Here is a 22,057-nt window from a genome sequence, read left to right as displayed (position 1 = left end):
TTATACATGCATTTTGCAGACCTTTTGTTATCCATGGACAGTCCATATGTTTATGTTTCCTACTATATTGCTTTATTGGACAGTTGGTATTGTACAGTAATGTAAATATTCTAAGGAATTTATTATAAGCACTATTAACGTCCTGTTCCTGATATACTTCACCCCAGTTTTCCTTCAATAAATCTTTTTTAAATGCATTCATTCTTTCTTCTGTTCTTACTCGTCTGTACTCTTTTTTACTGTCCATTTTATTGATCTTGTAATTCCTATCATAGATTGTAAAAATTGGAAGATGGTCACTTATGTCGTTAATCAGGAGTCCACTTACAGTCTTATTTCCAATGTCATTTGTAAAAATGTTGTCTATGAGAGTTGCACAATGTGATGTAATCCTGGTAGGTCTAGTAATTTTAGGGAATAGGTTCATACAGTGCATTGTGTTTATAAATTCCTCAGTGGTTATATGTTTATTTGGGTTTAGCAAATCAATATTGAAGTCTCCACAAATGAAAACTTTTTTGTGAGCTATTTCAATAAATGTTTCTTCTATCCAGTCTTTAAATGTCTCAATACTACTACCTGGAGCTCTGTAGATACAGCTAATGATTACATTTTTACTTTTTTCTTTACAAATTCAACTGTAATACATTCTAGTACATTATCAATCACCATCGTCATCTTTTCCACCACATTAAATTTCAAGGATTTGTCCACATACAAGGCCACTCCTTCTCCTCCTTTGTTTCGCCTAGTTATAAATGTGAATTCATAACCCTCCAGTTCAAAGTCTGTTCCTTTTTCCATATTGATCCAAGTTTCTGATAAGGCAATGACACTAAATGGATGTGAAAACTGGTTAAGATATTCTTTGATATGATTAAAATTAGCATAGAGACTTCTACAGTTAAAGTGGATAATTGATAATTTATTCTCAGTTTTAATCCTCTGATTGTAGTCTTTATTTGTATAGTAGCAGCAATTGTTATTGCTAGATGAGAAGAAGTTGTTGTCTGGATCTATTTCATATTCCAAGTCCTGTGTATTGTGATCCATATAGTTAAATGTTTTCAGTTCCAATTGATCATATTCTGCAACTGTCTGACTGATGCAGCTGTTTCTTCCAGATGTATCTGAGTTCTTCCTTCCAGTGTGTGTCATAAGTGAGTGTGTGGTTGTCTGTTACCTTGTTTGCTGTCCAGATCGTGTTGCTCACTGATATTTTTCGAGATCCGCCATATTTTTAATGGTCTGGTGATCCGTTTAGTTTAATGAATATTTTACAGTTTGTCGTCCAAGTGCTTTGGATTTTTCCCAGCTTCTTAAGGTGTCGCGCTTTTTTGGCTATTTCAGAGTTATGTTTGGTTAGATGTTCATTGATAAAGACATTAGATCCTTTTAATTTTCTTCCTTGTTTCAGCAGCGTAATCTTGTGCTTTCGATTTACAAACCTTATTATAATAGCCGGTATGTTGCCGTTCCTCCTGGGAAGAGGGTGGCATGCTTCGACAGAGTTACAGTCCAGGGCAATCCCTTTGGACCGCAGGAAAGCAGCCACCTGTTGTTCCATGGAGCTAATGTCAAGCTCTCCAGGTTCCTCATTGCTGCCGCCTGAGCGTATGACCGGGGTTTAATATGGAGCCCAGTGATGATAACGTCGTTTATCTTGGAGTATTGTTCCAGGTCAGCGACCTTACTTTCCAGGTATGCAATCTTTTTATCTTTTTTGGCATTTTGGATGCGGAGGAGCTTTACCTCCTCCACAATTTCAATGATATTTTTCTGCTGCAACCTGATAGTAGAAATTTCCTCCATTATGAAGTCAAGAGACTTTTTAATGTCCTCGACTTCCTCAGCTGTCGGTGTCCTCTTCGGCCCCATTTTATCTGGTTACCCTGGTAGCAGGTTCAGTCAGCTGATTCCTCAGTCAGCTGTTAGCCTGGTAACGTGTTGGCTAGCCTGCAATTACCTTGTTAACTCCGTTAGTCCAGTCCAATATCCTGTATCAAAGTCGTAGTCCAGACAGGGTTGTACCAAAAGTTCCAACAATTTGAGTAGTCTTTGCTCCAGAAATTGATGGCCAAATTTCAAAAATTCACAGGACACAATCAAAACACAACTTTCAAACAAATGGCAAACAGGAAGTGAACAAATGGCAAACAGGACCAGTATATTCTGGTTAAGGGTTTACTTCTTAGGTTTTGTTCTTGTGCCCTCGTGTTTAGTATAGGTTTAGTTCAGTGTCAAGTCTGTGTCTTTGGGAATTGTTTGCCTCCATGAGTCCTGCATTTTGGGTCCTTTTTCCCTGCCTGCCTGCACACAGCCATGACATAGGCTACGTTCACACTGCAGGCGAGCGCATCAAATCCGACTTTTTTGACCCTATTTGACCCATATCCGATCATGGTATGACAATGTGAACGGCACAAATCCGATATTCAAATCCAACCTGGGATTTTGTATATGGTACTGAATCCGATACATATCTGATGTTTTAGAAAGTGACTGCTGTTTGAATGGTCATGTACCATTAAATCTGTCTTTTACGTCGCTGACACAAGACCAGAGATGTAACGCGTTACTGTAATCCGATTACTTTCTTCAAGTAACGAGTAAAGTAAGGGATTACTATTGCAAAAACGGTAATTAGATTACCGTTACTTTCCCATAGGAACGCTGCGTTACTGCGTTACTAAAACCGTGATTTTTTTGCGAGAATGTCTCATGATAATGACATAAGCAAGTGCGACGTTTGTAACAACAGCTGTCTGCAGATCAACAGTGGATAATATATCGATTGTGGGAGAGAGTATGAGCGTGCAGCATTTAAAGCGTGGAAGTACTGACCTTACTTTAAATTTGATTCCATAAAAAGTGACAAAAACATTAGTGTCCGTTGTGCGTGGGAAGAAAACTTCTTTTTACAGCGAAAAAAAAACCCTAAACTTCCAAGCAAGCACCGAGTGCGCAAAGACGTAATGGGAAATTCACAGAGAAACTCGCGGATTCTTCCACTGACCGCCGCGGCACACTTGCACCAGGGTAAACCTCCGCCTACCCTACTCCTGCTTTACAGGTGAAAATAGAGCAACAGGACCGCTAGTCTTTGATTTTATTTATTTTCTGCTGTGTTTTACTTGCATCTATTTGAAAGAGTGAGTGTAAACACACACACACACACACAAAATATGTGCTGGAATGTGCAGAAAATAGGTTTAAATATTAAACAAATTTCTATCAGTCAGAGAATGTTGCATATAATAAAATTTTTGCTTGATGCATAAAGTTAAAAGATTAAAACTAATAAAACAAGTTTTAAAAAGGGACTTTTCCATTTGATTACATTTTGTATGATGGATTATGCAGAAAAAGTAGAATTGGGCTGAAAGATCTATCACTTTATCACCTATTCAGGTTGTAAATCGTGTTTTTAAAAAGTAACTAAGTAACTAAGTAATTAATTACTTTTGAAAATAAGTAATCAGTAAAGTAACAGGATTACTTTTTTGGGGAAGTAAACAGTAATTAATTACTGATTACTTTTTTCAAGTAACTTGACCAACACTGCACAAGACAGACGCCAATTATCATCGCTGGAGACGACAAACCAGAAGAAACTGTTGGGAAGACAACGTTGGAGAAACGTGAACATTTTCATTGTACTGTATAATCTGGAGATTTTGACAGAAATCTGCAACTATCCTTTGAAGCACCGCTCCTCTCAAAAACAGCCATAAGGATAATTATTAAGCCATATGTAAATAACAATATAACTTTATAACTTAAAGCAGTGGTTCCCAAACTTTTTTTGCTAGGCCCCCCTATGTTTTAGAAGAAAAATGTTCCATTCAGTACCGTAATCTGAAACTTAACGTTAGTAGGTAGCTAATATTCAGAGGTCTGTTTTCCCTCTCGCCCTTAGTTCACGTATAGCATTTTTGTTTCATTTACCTCTTTCATGGTGTGCCATTTTTGAGTGCCAAATAAATTGTTCGTTTGCACTATACCTCCGAGCCTCCGTGTGGTGTCTGCATTTGAGTCCACTTACCTGTGTCTGGCCGCCCGGTCGTGACAGTGAGGCTTCGAACGGCGACAGTCCAGTGGCAGATGAGGTCAGGCAATTATGGGCGTACTCAATCCAGGGGAGTCGCTCACTCCAAGTGGTCTGGTTGTGGGAGACGATGCAACGGAGTGCAGCTTCAAGCCCCTGGTGGGTCCGCTCTGTCTGTCCGTTGCTCTGAGGGTGAAAGCCAGAGGAAAGACTAACCTTGGCGCCAATCTGCGTGCAGAATTCCTTCCAAACCCAGGAGGTGAATTGGGGTCCTCTGTCTGAGACGATATCCTCTGGAATGCCATGAAGTCTGAAGACATGGGTGGTACATAACTGGGCAGTCTCTAAGGCCGTAGGGAGCTTTGGGAGGGCGACGAAGTGAGCTGCCTTAGAAAAACGGTCAACGATAGTTAGAATAGTGGTGTTACCTGAAGACGGTGGGAGCCCCGTAACGAAGTCCAGAGCTATGTGGGACCAGGGCCGCCACGGCGTGGGGAGCGGTTGAAGAAGCCGGAGGGTGGTTGGTTGGAACGCTTGTTCCGGGCACACGTGGCACATGCCATGACGTATTCCCTGGGGTCCTTGTCCAAGGAGGGCCACCAAAAATAACGCCGGAGGAAGGTGATGGTGCGGCGGAAGGTGGTTCTCAGAGCTTCAGGGCCCCACTTGGTCTGCGCAGCTAGGGTACAGAAATCAACAGAAAGGTCAGCCATGCTTCGCCTACCTTGCTTCAGATTGATCAAACAATAGCCGGCAGCCTCTGTACTTGAGCCTTTGTCAAACATAGACTTGAAGCGAGACAGGAAGTCATCGTAAGACATTCCAGGGCAAGCCTGCAGCTGGGCCTGGGCCCAGGCCAGGGCTCAATCCCGCAGTAGCTGGGTGAAGTAAGCAATCTTAACCCTGTCAGTAACAAATACATGAGGTAACAGTTGAAACTGCATGGAACACTGCAACAAAAATCCTGCACATTTCCCCGTCTCCCCAGAAAAAGCCTCAGGTGTTAGCAAAAGTTTATCCAGCAACACCGCGGAAGCTACTGAGGCTACCGCACTAGCAGCCGTAGTAGCTGTAGCTGCTGTAGTGGCAACAGGAGCGTGTGTTACCTGGGGAGGGGCCACGGGAAGTGGGTTGTCAGCCAATGGAATCCGTTGGGCAAAAGCCTGAGTTAGTGATGCCACCTCTCCACTGAGCCGTACTAGCATTTGTTCATGTCGGTGCAGAAGCTCCTCCAGAGACAAAGGTGCTGCCGCTGCCGAGGCTGAGTCTGCCGAGTCCATAATGGTGGCTGGATTATTCTGTCAGGCACAGGAGTGACTCAGAAGCAGACCCTCTCAAAAGTTCACAATTTATTGACAAACTGACACCAAGTGCAGATATATACAGGTGAAGGTCACAGGAAGGGGGTCTCCGGGAAACACAGGCATGGGGAGGGAAACACACGGGGCTCCTCTGACGCTCTAGTGATGACACTGACGAGTGTTACACAATAATCCAGCGATGAAGCATTCTTAGCAGCCGCCTTAAGTAGTGAGCGTGATGATGAGATGATCGTTTGCAGGTGTCAGAGCCAGGGGCTGGAGTCGCAGTAGAGCGCAGAGCGCAGGAGGAGAGAGAGACACAACACAAAGGAAAACACTTGTGGCCATACTGAGTCAGCTGAGAAGGCACAGGGACCATGACAGATTCAATGCAGAGAGGTCTATTAACACATACTGAGTGAGAAAGGTGACTGGAAAGGAAAAACTCAATGCATCATGGGAATCCCCGGCAGCCTACGTCTATTGCAGCATAACTAAGGGAGGATTCAGGGTCACCTGGTCCAGCCCTAACTATATGCTTTAGCAAAAAGGAAAATTTTAAGCCTAATCTTGAAAGTAGAGATAGTGTCTGTCTCCCGAATCCAAACTGGAAGCTGATTCCACAGAAGAGGGGCCTGAAAACTGAAGGCTCTCCCTCCCATTCTACTTTTAAATACTCTAGGAACAACAAGTAGGCCTGCAGAGCGAGAGCGAAGTTCTCTAATAGGGTGATATGGTACTACAAGGTCATTAAGATAAGATGGGGCCTGATTATTTAAGACCTTGTATGTCAGGAGCAGGATTTTGAATTCAATTCTGGATTTAACAGGAAGCCAATGAAGGGAAGCCAAAACAGGAGAAATATGCTCTCTCTTAGGGCTGAACGATTATGGAAAATAATCTAATTGCGATTTTTTGCCCCAATATTGCGATTGCGATGCGATATGCGATTATTTTTTAAGGTCTTTGTCTTCTGTATTATTAAACAAAGACAAGCAATACATCATATAGTATGGCCAATACTATATTACATTAATTTTAAACTGTTCTTTCCTGGAAGACAGACCTCTGTTATGATGACATGAGGTGATGCATGAATTGATGACTGACATTTTTATTTAACTTCTTCAATCACAACAGTATATTTGAACATACACAATAGTTTATTTTTAGCTTACAAACATCTGAGCATAAAGTGCTGACAAGGAACCCTGGTGTAAACATTAAAATGAAAGTCAGTACAATGTGCAGATTGCAGAAATATACATAAACAAAATCAGTGGCTTTACCACACTCAGTTTTTCGACATCTGTGAACTACTAGACAGTCATTCAATTAAAAAATAATATTAAATAAATAAAACTAATAAATAAAAAATACACACATCTTACTGATCTCTGCAGTCAGTAACATTACACATAAAGTGCAAACATAATAGCAATTGTATAAACACACACACAAACACGCCTTTAAAGTTTAAAGGCGTGAAATTGGACGGTCTAGTTCTGATTAGCGTCACCGCTGTCTCCGTGGAGTTTAATAAACTCGGCCGTCTGCTTCTTGCTATCTAAAATATAACCAGACACTGGTGTAAATTCTCGACTGTCTCATACTTCTGTTTAATAAGTTTTCTGTTTGACGTTTAGTCAGCTGTGTGAAAACCAAGGAGGAACCCACCCGGGGGATTAATAAAGTTTTATTTTATCTAATCTAATAACTTTAATCTCAGCCAAACCGATTTACTCACGAACAAACAAAACACTGAAAAAAGCCCAACAATAACATTTTTAGGTTGTCTAAGTGACTTATATATTACGTTTAACCCGAGCAGCGAAACTCCGCGGTGATCTGAAAATGATGTGCCGGGAGTTGTGCCGTTCTCGGCCGCATCAGTAACCCTCGAGCTCCCGGCTAGCTGTCGAGCTGGTGGGTAGCAGACGCCTCTGAAAACGTCGAAGCACTTTTGCAAATATGGGATATCTTGATAAACCGAGCAGATATTTGATGTTTACACAACTACTTTCTCGCCTGAAAATATTTTAAAAGTTTATTTTGTGACCCAGAAAGATTAGTATGAGTAATTTTAAAACTTAGTAGCGGCCGCCATTGTTGGAAACTGGAGTTTGGCTGGGCCGCGCTATGAATTCTGGGATATGGTAGTAATTTGGACAGCCTTCGGCGCGTCGCTGTGACGTAATCGGTCTACAAATGCGGCCTCAGGAGGATGCAGCCCATGAATTTGGACATGTCCAGAGTATAATCGCAGCCTTTGCGGTTAGAAAATTGCACTTGATCATGTCGCGATATTATCGCAAATGCGATATATCGTTCAGCCCTACTCTCTCTTTCTAGTCCCTGTCAGCACTCTTGCTGCAGCATTTTGGATTAGCTGAAGGCTTTTCAGTGAGTTTTTTGGACATCCTGATAATAATCAATTGCAGTAGTCCAGCCTGGAAGTAATAAATGCATGAACTAGTTTTTCAGCGTCACTCTGAGACAGGATATTTCTAATTTTAGAGATGTTGCGCAAATGGAAGAAAGCAGTCTTACATATTTGTTTAATATGTGCATTGAAGGACATGTCCTGGTCAAAAATGACTCCAAGGTTCCTCACAGCGTTACTGGAGGCCAAGGTAATGCCATCCAGAGTAAGAATCTGGTTAGATACCATATTTATAGGCTTTTCAGGGCCGAGTACAATAACCTCAGTTTTATCTGAATTAAGAAGCAGAAAGTTAGCGGCCATCCAGGTCTTTGTGTCTTTAAGACGTTCCTGCAGTTTAACTAATTGGTGTGTGTTATCTGGCTTCATGGATAGACAGAGCTGGGTGTCATCTGCATAGCAGTGAAAATTTATGCTTCTAATGATACTGCCTAGGGGAAGCATGTATAGTGTAAACAGAATTGGTCCTAGCACTGAACCCTGTGGAACTCCATAATTAACCTCAGTGTGTGAAGAGGACTCTCCATTTACATGCACAAACTGGAGTCTATTAGATAGATATGATACAAACCTCTGCAGTGCAGTACCTGTAAATACCTACAGCATGTTCTAATCGCTCTAATAGGATATTATGGTCAACAGTATCGAACGCTGCACTAAGGTCCAGCAGGACAAGCACAGAGATGAGTCCACTGTCAGAGGCCATAAGAAGATCATTTGTAACCTTCACTAAAGCTGTTTCTGTGCTGTGATGAGCTCTGAAACCTGACTGAAACTCTTCAAATAAACCATTCCTCTGCAGATGATCTGTTAGCTGTTTGACAACTACTCTTTCAATGATTTTTGATATGAAAGGAAGGTTGGAGATTGAGGATCCTTATTAACTGATATGTGGTATGATAGGTTATTAGATAAAATGCCTTATCATGCTTCAGTATGATAAGTATAAGTATGATAGTATGACTCAATGTACGACGTCAAGAAACGTGGTCTTGGTCATGCAGTTTACCTAAAACTTAATGAGAAGCTTTTATTGACAAATATTAAATTAGTCCTTTTGTAACACTGAAAATTATATGTGGAATTTCAAAATGCACATTAGTTGCTCTGCCTGTTTAAACCCAACAATCCCACAAGGACAAATCAGACATGTGGATTATCATCTTCTGGCATTACTAACTTTTGCAGACAGTAAGTAGTACTACATTTATACTTATACGACAAATATATATGTCAAATACTTCAAATTCGGGAGTTATTAATACATGAAAAATTAAACTGACTTTAGGACAAGGAACAACATGCTCATCATACTCACTGGTCAAGCACTAGACCACACCTGTCCTTGTAACCTATAACTTTGCATTCAATTTATTCTTACAGCTGAAGGTTCATGTCTGCTGTGACTCTAACACAAACTCTGTCTAAAGACACACAGACATACACATAAATACATGCCAAATCAGGTTTGCGGTAGATCCCGTTATAGTGTCTCCAGGATCACATTTTACCATAAACACATGAGGAGCAAGCAGTAACGGCAACTGTGTTATGGATGGTAACAACCAAAGTCAACAACTGGTTTCTGACTGTGGTTAAAGAGGAAAAACTTGTCAAGAAATTAACATTAAATAAAAGTCGCAAAAACAAAAGTTAAAACTCTCCTGTCATCACGTTTTCCTCATGCTTAGATTCAAAAACCAGTTAACTTCCAGTTTTAATGTCATGTCAAACTAACCCTCTCCTGAAGACAGACTCAAACTCTGACTTGTGCATTAAGCATGCATTTAAATTTCAAGACGTCATATTTCCTTATAAATAATGTCAAACATTAGCATGTGACATTTACCACAAAAAGTAAAACTTAAAGACACTACAAAAAGAACTGGGTAAGAAAAATGATGTTTATTAGCAGCATGGCAAACCTAAGTGGATGTTAATGCTTTAGCTAAAACCCACAGAAGAATTCATGGTCATCTCATTCGACTTTTTATAACTTAAAGCCCGCTTGAATGAGTCTTTCAAACAAATCAAGCCATGTGCTTCTCTCCTTTAAGGGAAAAACTGAGCACCCAAGTTTAACACAAAACACTACTGCCCCTTGATAAAAAAGTGAACAAATCTGCTGCCAGTGTGTATGGATTAAATCATAAGTCTGAAATGGCATGACTGCACACTGTGAGTTATACTCAGATCTGTCCCAGACATCAAATGCTCTGGACATCCGTCACTCAGCCGCTACATGACATTTATAGCCGCTGATGTGTTCGCTACTTTGCCTTTACTTTGATACTCAAACCAATACTTTCCACTGAAACAAAGAGACACAAAAGTTATCCCAAAAAATACAGAAAAGGGACAAATTTTATAAGTGGTCTTGATTGTCTCCCTAGCTAGCATGTGTGTCAGATCTTAAAACCATGATGCACAGTTTTGCTGCAGAGACAAATGAAGGGCTGCATGGATTTGCAGGCCTATTTGTGGACTCTGTTTTATTTAGTCTGATAATAAACCTGAGAGAGACAGAGGTGGAGGAACTCGGAGCCTCGCCAGGGCATGATAACACCTTGGCAATTCAACACACATGTGCCGCAGCATGCTGGGCCACAGCCTTGGGGCAGAGCCTCAGCCAGCATGTGGAAGAGGTTTTCCACTCAGCTGAACGTCCAGTACCTCCAATACGAAGGCCCTGGAGCCAGACCTAACTCTGTGGTATTAAGCATCGAAGCCAGCTGTGGATTAACACAATTTGCACCTCCTCTGTACAGCCACACCTCCCTGTGCAGGTCCTACTCATCAGATTTAGCCCTTGGGTTTACCTTCATGGTCTTTATGTTAAAGCTAAAATGAAATTTTAAAAAGAGAACATTTCAGGGACATGCCATACACAGAAAGACAGGCTTCTCTCAGGAAGCCAGGTCTTGTTACTGAAGATATTGTATTTACAAAGAGCAAATTCAATTCAAACGCTGAAGCGTAATTGGAGCGAGAGAATCTAATTTAGCATCGCTGCACCCCACTGCTGTTTTAAAATGCTTGAACAACTTTTTGAGGCATTTTGTTACATCCAGAATGAGCTGAGACACTGTGGCATTCATACCATTTTCTCTCATATCTTTCCATCAAGCCATCACTCACTGGTGGGGACCTAAACATAACAAGCTTATTATGTCAAAGGTTGGGACATCTGTGTTTTATATACAGAGATTCTTAAAACACCTGTCATAGTGTCCCCACTCCACTCAACAGTTTGACATTTCCAGGAAGAGTCTCTTATCTCACAATGCTTTTTTTTTCTTAAATTCGATGAGATTTGGATCAAATCTATTACTGTACACTCGTGTTTAATAATCCAACTAGCTATTACAAAGCTATTCTCCTTTCTTGTGCAATGAAGATTCAATATGGAAGGGTCATTCGTTTTACTTTGCTTAAGAGCTTTTCAGAGGCGCACACACACACACACACACACACACACAGTCACATAATTGTTGACTCTCACAAAATATTCAAAACACAAGAAGGAATGGTTTTCAAGAGGAGAAAATAAGCAAGAAAGGGGAAACTGGAGGAATAGAAGGAAAGAGGAAATGCTTTAAAGAGTGAAGCATAAAGAAAGGCAAAAGAAAAGGAAGGAGTGTTTATCGGGAGGAAAAACGAAAGGAAGGAGATATGAAGATAGGAAGGAGGGTTAAAGAGCACATGTGAGAGAGAAAAGTAGGAAAGTTGGGAGGGCATCAAGGAGGATGAAATAAGCTTCAAATAAAAATCAAAAATAATAAGGGAGGGATGTCTGAGAATAGTCGTGCCTTTGCTGAGGAGACAGGATGGCTACATGGCATAGACCATAGGTGTCAAACTCTGGCCCGCGGGCCAAATTAACAACGTTTTGTTGTTTAGTATTAAGCTTTGCTTGTTCCATATTCAGTTTTCCAGCAAAACTTATTTGAGTCCATAAGAAAAGATTCATTCTTATATCTGGAGGAAGATTTTTTTTCAATGAATATTAATGTTAGCCCGTGACTTTGTTCCAGTTTTGAATTTTGGCCCACTGTGTATTTGAGTTTGACACCCCTGGCATAGACAGTTAAGGGGATTTTCATGCAGCAGTGATTCTGGGGATTTTTCAAAGATAGAAGGAAGCTTTCATACAAGTATAAAGAGATTCTGTCTCATTGTACAACCAGTCATATTCTTCTGATGTGCCCACAGCCTCCCCGTGTTTCTGTGTTAATGAACTGTTAAACTTGAAAACTTGCTGAGACTTATTTGCCACAGTTTAAATAAAAAAACAAGAACAGGAGGTGTTTGTTGCTCCAAGTGTTCTAAGTATTTCTGCATGTCAAACACTAATCGATATTGTGAGTTTGGTATATTTATGAGTGATGGATCAATAGAATTGACCTGACCAAGCTTTTGGTGGTTTTTGGCACAAAGAAAGACCAGCAAAAAGAGTGCTGACAAGTGGCTTAGCTGTTGTTGACCCACTGTGGGCGGAGCCTCACACTGTGAGAGAGCTTGTGGTGGGGGAGGTAGGATTCGGGGGCTGCACTGCCCTTTGACACGACCTTGCCACATGAGAAGGGAACCAACACCTACTGTAGGCCTGCCAAAGAGCACAGGTTAAGGTAAGACACTGAATTATCCACTTCAGCAACTATCTACTTACACTGCCTTCCCGTTATTGGATTCATCTAAATGTAGGATCTCAGGATTTAGCCGCCAAATAAATTAAAAACAGCAAAGTGTCAGTTTCTGTTGACTTCTTGGTGAGCAGCATTACTTAAGCCAGTGTACCATACACCAACCTACTGTATAACAGTAGCTCATTAAACCTTCAAATTGCTTTGTATCTTACATTGAAAACCAAACACCAGGTATTCTAGAAATCTACTTGGACAATGTGCTCACAGCTGCCATTCAATGGAGCTAAATAACTGACACCTTTCACAGTCTACACAGGACAGAGGCTCACATTCATCACACACATTCAGCCACACTTAAAAAACTGAACCTAAAAATAAACATAATATCTCAGTCCTGCCGAGCTGTAAAATAAACAGTGCAGTAAAAGCAGGTTATTTTTGTGTTTTACACATTTTTAGTAAACATTTTTTTAAAAAAGGAGATAAGAAAAATCTAACTGAGCAAATTATCCCATTTGTATTCAAGTATTTTTATTAAAAGGTTTAAATAATACATAAAAACTGGGATATTAATACATTCACGTTTAACAGACCTCTGAGCGCAGGGTTGAACAAGGTTTATTCCGTGTTGTGCTGTAGTCTTAGATGTATAGTGTTCACGGATGACAGACATTAAATACAAGCTCTTTATCTGGTTTGCAGATGTTGACTGGAGCTTTAAGAAAGGACCTTCATTCAGTATTAGACTGCCCTCAAGTGTTCATAGCTGAAAGCTATTCTGAAAGGTTTTCTGTTCTAAAAGGTTTTTGTAGGTTACTATTAAATAATACTTAACACAGTGGATTAACTAAAAACAAATGCCGCCTTATCTCTGGATATGATTTAAATTCACAAACTTTGTCTTCACTTTGGTGAAAAATCTAAAACAACCAATTCTTTAAAAAATAGTAGGCACAGCTTTTATATCTCAAATGCTAGTAGACGTAAGTATAGCAGCATAGTTACTATATAGCAGACACAGCAATAATACTTTTTAATGCACCTTTTTTCTGACAGCGGATGTCAGAAAGTGTTATTTCCCAACAGACATTGGAAATAACAGTTAAATTAACTGTTTAGGTGAACTCCTTAACTAGTACACATCAATTGTTTTAATTGATATAAAAAGAAAAAGAAATGGTGTACAAAATAACAGAACTACTAACAGTATTAATTTCTGCAGTGTTGTTATTTTATATGTATGGATTTGAAGTGCTAGTAGTATTTAGTATTTAGTATTTATTTATTTATTGTCATTGTCAAGAACAATGAAATTGCGTTTGGGGCTTCCATACAACCCAAAAAAAAAAGAAGAAAATAATAAATACCCCTTAAAACCCAAGTGTACATATTTAACCCAGTACATGAGCAGAAGTCAGAAAAAGTATCAGTACTATTAGCTGTAATCGTAGCAGTATTATGTGTAGGAAAGAGCTGCAATGTCCGTTTGTCTGGTGGTTGTAGTTGTAATACTTGTAATACTACTAAAATGTAGCAAATGTAGCAAAAGAAGCAGTATTAAAAGCACTGGCATAGTACGAGTGTTAGTGCTGTGGAACTAAAAGCAATGTGGGTCACATAATTGGCAGTAACGGTAGCAGTAGTAGTTGTAGTAACAGTATTGCCAATAATCATGTTGTGCTCACATTTTGGTTGTGGTCTGTTTACAGGTTATGAATGTGTCAGGAAAGAAGCTCTGCTAAGAGAATGAACAATTGTAATCGGTGAGTAATTGATACAAATTTAACATCCGTTTTATGCTTTCTGTCTCCCGATTCATTGACTGCACTGCCAGAAAGTTTTTGTCAAGTTAGCAGGGATTGTAAACACATTAGTTTTCTGCACAAGTCGGCCATCCAGCAAACAGCCTCTGGATTCCAGCTTTGTTCAAGCTTTGGATAGTTAAATGGTCTTAAATGTCATCAAAGCTTTCTTAGCAGTTTTACAACTCCATGGTGTTTTCATAAAACGTAACATAAGAAAACCGTTTTAACATTGATTAAATTTTTATGGTCACGTTAATAAGTTAATAAAGACAGAGCATGCAGGTTTTCTATATCTAAAATTTAGATACAGTGTTAATTACTGTCATGGATAAAAGAGCTAATGAGTTCATTTTCAAAACATTTTGTTGCTTTTCTTATAACAGTTTATCAGCTAGCTTGTCGTCCTGTTTCGTCAGACCTTTTTTTTCGTTGCTGTCACTTTAAACAGAGAAATTCTTTCTATTTTATACATTTATTAAGATAAAAACATATTTCGTAGCGTGAGTTGAGAATGACATTTGTTTATTTATTTACTTAATTAACTTTTACTTACACTTAAGTTCATTAGTAACGCATCTCCAGCTGGAACGAACCAAAAACAAATAGTGTGTGGGGGGGTTCTGTTTGTACAAGACAGACTTCAAGACAAATATAAACATACAGAGAAGTGTCTTTGGTTTTTAATTTGTACTTTAGACCCAATTAAAACAGTCAAACACACTTTAATTATTAAAAAAAATATTTTAAAGTATCTAAAAATGTTTTTTACGGGAGCCTAAAATTCAATAGGCACGGCCAAAGATTTTGAGATGAGTCACAGGTTGGTTCGGGTTTAACGCTAAGAGCTAACAACGTCATTCAGCACTTCTTTCTCAACTGTCCCACCTGCTAACGTGCTTGTATCAGCACACCGAGAAAGGGGAAACGGGCACCTGTACCTGGTAGGCCCATGTTCATGTCACAATTACAGCTTAGCCTTCATATTGGCTAAATTTAAGCCTGTAGTGTGAAGACTCAAAGGGTCTATGCTGTGGTCATAAATGGACAGACGTGGTTATTAACAGATAGGCCGAGGCATTTAATCAATGCTCAATTGGTACTAAGGTGCCCAAAGTGTTCTAAGAAAATATTCCAAGATGAATCCATGTATTCACAGCTGCTCTTCTAGATATCTTAGTTGTAATGGGTAGTTATTTGAGTTAGAATTGTATTCCTGTCAGGACAAAAGATTCTGGTTATTCACCTCTGACCTCTGGTATCAACAAGGCATTTTCTTCCAGAGAACTGCTGCTTGCAGGATTTTTTTTTATTTTTTTTAGCCCTGTAAAAATAAGAGATGGTGGTGCTGGAAAGTCCCAGTAGATCAGCAGTCTCTGAAATACTCACACCAACCCATGTAGCACTAACAAGCCTGCCATGTTTAAAATCACCTTTCTTCTCCATTCTGACGCTCAGGTTGAGCAGGTCATCTCATGTCTACATGTCTAAACGGGTTGCTGCTTTGTGATTGACTGATTAAAGACATTTTCATCAACAAGCAGATGGACAGGCGCACCTAAACTTTTTTTCAGCATAAGTATGTTGAGCATACCCTCATAATTTTATGCTGACTGTTAAGAACATGTAACAAAACAGGAGCTCCCACCTGACAAAAGCCCCTGTTGTATATATGTTAGCATGTAGGATCCTGGGTAAACAGTGAGTAAATATGTATGCCCATATGCTGTATGTTCCATCTGGACCACACGACACTGTCAGATGCCTCTCGTCCTCACTATAGTCGCAGTCATCATCAGCACATTTCCAGCTTGTGTAAACACAATAAGGCCAGGGGTCACCTGCTGGTCGCTTACACTGTCAGCGGCTCTCATAATGCCGCAATGAAAGTTTGATTTTGATTGAGACAAAAGCAAAGGTAGGAAAACAAGAACTTGGATGCAAAGTAGAGGAAAAAGGAAAACTAAACCAGTTTATGTTTCTTACTCAGATGTGCGGAACTTTAACTGGCGGGTCATCGATTGCACTGCATTCACTGATAGGAGGGGCATTTCAGTTTGAGCAGCGATGTCGCAATAGTTAGTGCTTCACAGAGGCTGTGTCCTTTTAGAGTAGGGGAATTTTGTTGTTGGAATATCAGTAGTTTGTGGTAAGTCTTGAAGCTGTAACTTTACACATGCAGAGTGACTGGGGCTGTTTATCTCGCATGCAATGCAGAAAATTCTGTTTAGCCGGTTGAGTGAACAGATAAGATTAAGCTGTGATGAAGTCAGCAGTGCTTGGCATTGACCAGCAGTAGAACACTAGAAATCTTTATTTTCAGTCAGTCACTGGCTATATAGCATGTTGAAATGCTTTCATTTAAAATGATATGCACAGATCTAAGAGTACACATATCAATGCTTGATTGTATTTTCTGCTGCTTTGTTGCCAAGATTACACTGAAATCTGAAAAATTCTGCTCCTACACAGAGAGGGAGTTTGTTGTGGAGAGATGCAGATGGTATGCCTGACAGACTTTGAGGAGTATGCTAAGGAGCATCTCTCAAAGGCCACCTGGGATTATTATGCAGCTGGAGCAGATGAATGCTGCACGAGGGACGACAATCTGCTGGCTTACAAAAGGTACAGTGAGCAAAATAAAGTTGATCCAGACATTCAAGGTTATTGCACAAGCATAATGCACGTGTTTCCATGGTGATTTTTTTTTTTACAATGTTTGTCAGACCGTCTATCTAAAGGCAGCACAAAGGAGAAACATTTTTTGACCTTCATTGTGACCACAGACATGCAGGCAGCACTGCAGTGGTGCAGCTTCAACACACTAAAGAAATAATCTCTACATTATGAATAGAATAGGAGCAAACACAACTGAAAAACATTTTCAGTACCGAGCCAAAGATCATGTGAGTGCACGGCCTGTTTCTGTGGACTTTGGATGGCTGTAACTGATTTCTGTAGTACAGTTTTTGTTGCTGTGATACCAAATAATCAGTAACAGGCTGTTTGGGTTTTACTCAGTGTTGACGCTGCACCGTTCCTCCAACTTCCTGTGGTGAACAGTTTGGAAAGTTGCACTACTGCTGGGATAAAGAATTTTGGGGAGGATGTTTTCTCCCGTGTCTCCTTCTGCATTCCTCTCAGCTTTTCTAATGTCTCCATGAAGACTGATAAAGTGCCTATTTTGTAAAGTCACAGTGTATGTTTTTGCCACGAGTCTGTTACCATTTTGCAGATAACTTTTGTCCCTTTGAGAAATGATCACATTGGATTGTTTCCTTAATATATCACCAGTAATAGCTTTGGGGAAAACAGAATCCCCAAGTCCTCTTCACATTCAGAGGAATATAACTTCATTAGGAAAGTGTCTGTGTAGGTTCTCAGTCATCCAGGTCGTAATAATCCAAGGAGCTTGGAAAGAAAAGCAGCTAAGCTAGACTCGTCACATGAGCCAAGGCGTAAAAAAGGGTTTGTGTCATTTTTCACTCCTTTCCTCGTGTAATGAGGCACATGATCAGTAGTGGGTCAGCAGCCGTCTTAGGGACAACTCCCACTAGAGCTTTAAATACCTGGGACCGTCCACCATTTGGTCTTAGAACTGAAGAAGCTTCTCGGATGAGCGTTTAAACGTCTTCAGGAAACTTAAAGAAGTCCAGTTGCTTCCTTACTGATGTGTTATCATGACAGGGTTTTGACCCTGAGACACATTGTTTTTAAAGTGAAGCTTCTGCTGAATGAGTATACACAATACAGTAAAATATACAAAGATTTTCTCGTACCATGTGATCTTATTAGTTACATGTTCGACTGTGCTTCACGCTCAGGATCCGTCTGAGGCCTCGTATCCTGCGGGACGTGTCAGTGAGCGACACACGGACCACTGTGCAGGGGACAGAAATCAGCTTTCCTGTCGGTATCGCACCTACTGCCTTTCACTGCCTGGCCTGGCATGAAGGAGAGGTAGCCACAGCTCGGGGTAAGGACTTTTGTGTCAAGATTATGTGGGTCGGTGAATGGTTTTCATATCTATATGAATCAGTCTTTCTGTTTGTCTGTGTGCTTTTTTTACTCACTAGATTATTTTAAAGTATAAGAGTGTTTCACACAGAGTTAAATCCTTGCTAATTAGTGCTTAGTAGCAGCTAATAAAATGGTAGAATTTAATTGACTGAAGGGACAAGCCGTTTTTTGTCAGAGAATTTCATTGGCAGCTTAACTGTTTAAATGGATTGGATTTATATAGTGCTTTTCAAGGCACCCAAAGCGCTTTACAATTCCACTATTCATTCACTCTCACATTCATACACTGGTGGAGGCAAGCTACAGTTGTAGCCACAGCTGCCCTGGGGCAGACTGACAGAAGCGAGGCTGCCATATCGCACCATTGGCCCCTCTGGCCAACACCAGTAGGCGGTAGGGTAAAGTGTCTTGCCCAAGGACACAACGACCAGGACAGAGAGCCCGGGGATCGAACCGGCGACCTTCCGGTTACAGATACGCTTCCCAACCCCCTGAGCCACGGTCGCCCGTGTTTTTAAGGGTGTTTTTACACCTGTAGTTTGTTTCCTGTGGTCTGAATCAGTTTCAATTTGTAAATTTGTAGCTTTTTCCCATGGTTAGATTGTTACACAGAGAAAAATTGAAGTGAACTCCAAGCGAACTAAAAAGCATCATTATACACAAAGTGAGAACATTCACTGAGCTTATAGGCCAAATGTGTCTGGGGCAAGAGCAACAAAAGTGAATGCAAGAGAAAAAGTGCCATGTTATGGACTTTTGGAGACTGTGGAGAAATTACATTAATTTCACTGCTAGCTGGCATCTATGGTACCCTGATACATTCCAGCATGCAAAGCATACATGGCTAGTGAAAGGTGTTTAGCTCAAACTTGTAATGTACTTCTGGTAGTTGGATCAGAGTTGAACTTTGGTTGGCACTCGTTCACACCGTAAACTAATCACTCTGGAGTTCGTTTGGAGCCCGACTGAGACAAACTCCTCGAAAAGCTCTTGGTGTGGTTGTTGGAGTTGTTTTGGTCCACACCTGAGTATGATTACCGTGTTGACACCTGCACAAGGGAAACACACTAAGGGGGAAAATGAACCAGTGTTTGAATTAAACACACTAAACACTGAAAACACTCTAGGAGGCTTCAAGCCTAATATTTCATAACCCTAAGCCTTGAGATGTGTGTTATTGAGAATCTCACCCACATCTGCTGTGGACACCAAAAACACTTTTTACATGAGGCTGTAAGTATGCTTTTGCTGTAAAGTTGGACATTTAAATGCGGGAGTCATAGTAACACCCCAGCCTTCATCTCACAGCCACCGAGGCGCTCAACACCTGCTACATCACCAGCACATATTCCACATGTTCAGTGGAGGAGATCGTGGCGGCAGCACCCAACGGTTACCGCTGGTTCCAGCTGTATGTGTACCGAGACAGGAAGCTGTCAGAACAAATGGTGCACCGCGTAGAGGCGCTCGGGTACAAGGCATTGGTCCTCACTGTCGACGTCCCCTATACTGGAAAGCGCCGCAATGACATTCGCAACCAGTTCAAACTTCCACCACATCTCAAAGTAAAGAACTTTGATGGAGTATTTCAGGTAACAGCCAACAGTTTTCTCTATATTCATTGTGCTCCAAAACATGCAAGTACTTTTCTAAGAACACAAAATGAGCTAAGACAAAGACTACTCATATTCAACTGTGTTTTTGATGTTGATTTTATACCGTCATAAATGGCACAGATGCAATCGTTGCCCCTTGGCAGTAATTTCAATGCTAATTTCTAAGAATCTATTACCTTACAGTCTGGAGTACAGTATTTGTCCATCAGGAAGGTGGACTTCAACTTAAATGCACCAGCAGTGTCAGAGTTGTCCCATTATTGCATTTTCAGTAAAAACAGCACATTTATAAACCAAAGTGAACACTTAAGAAGAGTTGTACAATCACAAACATGCACTGTAAGCAGGAGACAGCAGGCCCAGAGGAGTATGGGATACCAGCGAACACCCTGGACCCCTCAATCAGCTGGAAGGACGTCTACTGGCTACAGTCCATCACACGCCTACCTATCATTATCAAGGGTATCCTGACCAAGGAGGATGCTGAGCTGGCCGTGGAACATGGTGTTCAGGGCATCATCGTGTCAAACCACGGGGGGAGACAGCTGGACGGAGGCCCAGCCTCGGTACTCGCTGACCACATTCATTGCTACATTCTTTTATTCAAGATCATATTCATAAAATGTACGATAGATAACCAGTGAAAGTCTGGGATTATTAGTCTTTTTGTTTACCTCTTCACAAAACAGATTTTCAGTCTATTTCACAGCATTTTTCAAATTATGTTACCGCTTCACAGCAGTAAAATTTCATAGCAATAACCCGAGCTGCAGAAAGTACGGGGTTGCTATAATCTAATTTCAGCACGTTTTTTCTTTTTGTTTGTTCGCTCATTGACCTATAGTAGCTTACTCAGATACATATCTGAGTGTTCAATGGTGCAGTAAGGTTATCTCTGTCTCTGTTATAACAGATTGATGCGCTGCCAGAGATTGTGGACACTGTACAAGGCAGAATTGAGGTCTATGTTGACGGAGGAATCAGAACAGGAAGTGATGTACTGAAAGCGCTGGCCTTGGGAGCCAAGTGTGTTTTCATTGGCCGTCCAGCAGTGTGGGGCCTCGCATACAAGGTACGATTATGACAGCACATTGAGGTGTTTGTTTTCATTGTAGTAATTATTTAGTTAACACCAAGTACGCATTTGAGATTACAGAATTCAATTTGCTTTTAATTTAAATATGCCCTGTGTGATCTTTTAGGGAGAAGAAGGAGTGAGGGACGTACTGCAAATCCTAAACGATGAGTTCCGTCTGTCTATGGCTCTATCAGGTGAGTCTGATGCAAACTTGAAGGACATGGCTGTAATCATGCTAATATATAAACAGGCTTTAGGGAACATTTCAGCATTATTTTTATTACTGTTTTATCGATCGTGGCTCAAGAGTGTGGAGTTCGCCTTATAATTGGAAGGTTGCCGGTTCGAGCCCCGGCTCGGACAGTCTCGGTCGTTGCGTCCTTGGGCAAGACGCTTCACCTACCGCCTACTGGTGTTGGCCAGAAGGGCCGATGGCGCAATATGGCAGCCTCGCTTCTGTCAGTCTGCCCCAGGGCAGCTGTGGCTACAACTGTAGCTGCCTCCACCAGTGTGTGAATGTGTGTGTGAATGGGTGGATGACTGGGTGTGTAAAGCGCTTTGGGGTCCCTAGGGGGGACTAGTAAAGGCGCTATACAAATACAGTCATCCACCCATACATTTACCATTTACCATATATGTTTATTGATCCAGGTTGCAGGAATGTAGCTGAAATCAACAGGAACCTCATTCAGTTTTCCAAGCTGTGACCGCCAGCAGAGGGCAGCACTGAGGACAATTATCCCACTAAACCAGACTGAGACTTAAACAAAGAGCCTGAGAATTCATTATAACAAAAAAATAAACAGAAACAAGTTTACCTCACGCAGTACATGAAAACAACCATCATCAGGAATAAATTGTGGGACTTTAGATCGTGAAGGGAGGAAAGGATGGAGGCACTTGCCATGAAAGCTTTTTTTTTCTATTCTGCTGTAACGAATCAACATGAGTGCACTCTGTACACTGTGGTTTGAAATGCTGCCATTTCTTATGGCTGAATAAACTCTAGCATGTGGCAAATATCTGTTGCTCTTTCCTGGATTTATTAATTTCATGTGATAACTGAAGTGTAGTATCTGATCTGATCTATATGAAAATTAATG

General features: G+C 40.7%; 1 protein-coding gene across 1 annotated transcript; it reads left to right on the top strand.

Moving 5' to 3' along the window:
• The first annotated feature begins 16,294 nt into the window (after window positions 1-16,294).
• hao2 (hydroxyacid oxidase 2 (long chain)) lies at window positions 16,295-21,994 on the top strand. Its single transcript, XM_085373999.1, has 8 exons — window positions 16,295-16,389; window positions 16,713-16,865; window positions 18,065-18,216; window positions 19,569-19,852; window positions 20,224-20,442; window positions 20,790-20,948; window positions 21,079-21,148; window positions 21,606-21,994. The coding sequence occupies exons 2-8, from the start codon at window positions 16,735-16,737 to the stop codon at window positions 21,659-21,661; spliced, it is 1,071 nt and encodes a 356-aa protein (XP_085230125.1). The 5' UTR covers window positions 16,295-16,389; window positions 16,713-16,734; the 3' UTR covers window positions 21,662-21,994.
• The last annotated feature ends 63 nt before the right edge of the window (window positions 21,995-22,057 follow it).

The sequence above is a fragment of the Diplotaxodon limnothrissa genome, linkage group LG16 (assembly GCF_057381915.1).
Source record: "Diplotaxodon limnothrissa isolate DT_005_m linkage group LG16, D_limnothrissa_male_GT1.1, whole genome shotgun sequence".
Classification (NCBI taxonomy): domain Eukaryota; kingdom Metazoa; phylum Chordata; class Actinopteri; order Cichliformes; family Cichlidae; genus Diplotaxodon; species Diplotaxodon limnothrissa.
The sequence above is the reverse complement of the archived record's forward strand: the minus strand, read 5'-3'. Positions and strand labels throughout refer to the sequence as shown.

What these genes read in the sequence shown, in the direction of transcription:
- hao2 (XM_085373999.1), top strand. Translation starts at nt 16,735, where the DNA reads ATGCAGATGGTATGCCTGACAGACTTTGAGGAGTATGCTAAGGAGCAT. An exon ending in AGAGGTAGCCACAGCTCGGG is followed by an intron (nt 18,217 to 19,568) that starts GTAAGGACTTTT and finishes TTCATCTCACAG; the next exon opens with CCACCGAGGCGCTCAACACC. An exon ending in ACTTTGATGGAGTATTTCAG is followed by an intron (nt 19,853 to 20,223) that starts GTAACAGCCAAC and finishes CACTGTAAGCAG; the next exon opens with GAGACAGCAGGCCCAGAGGA.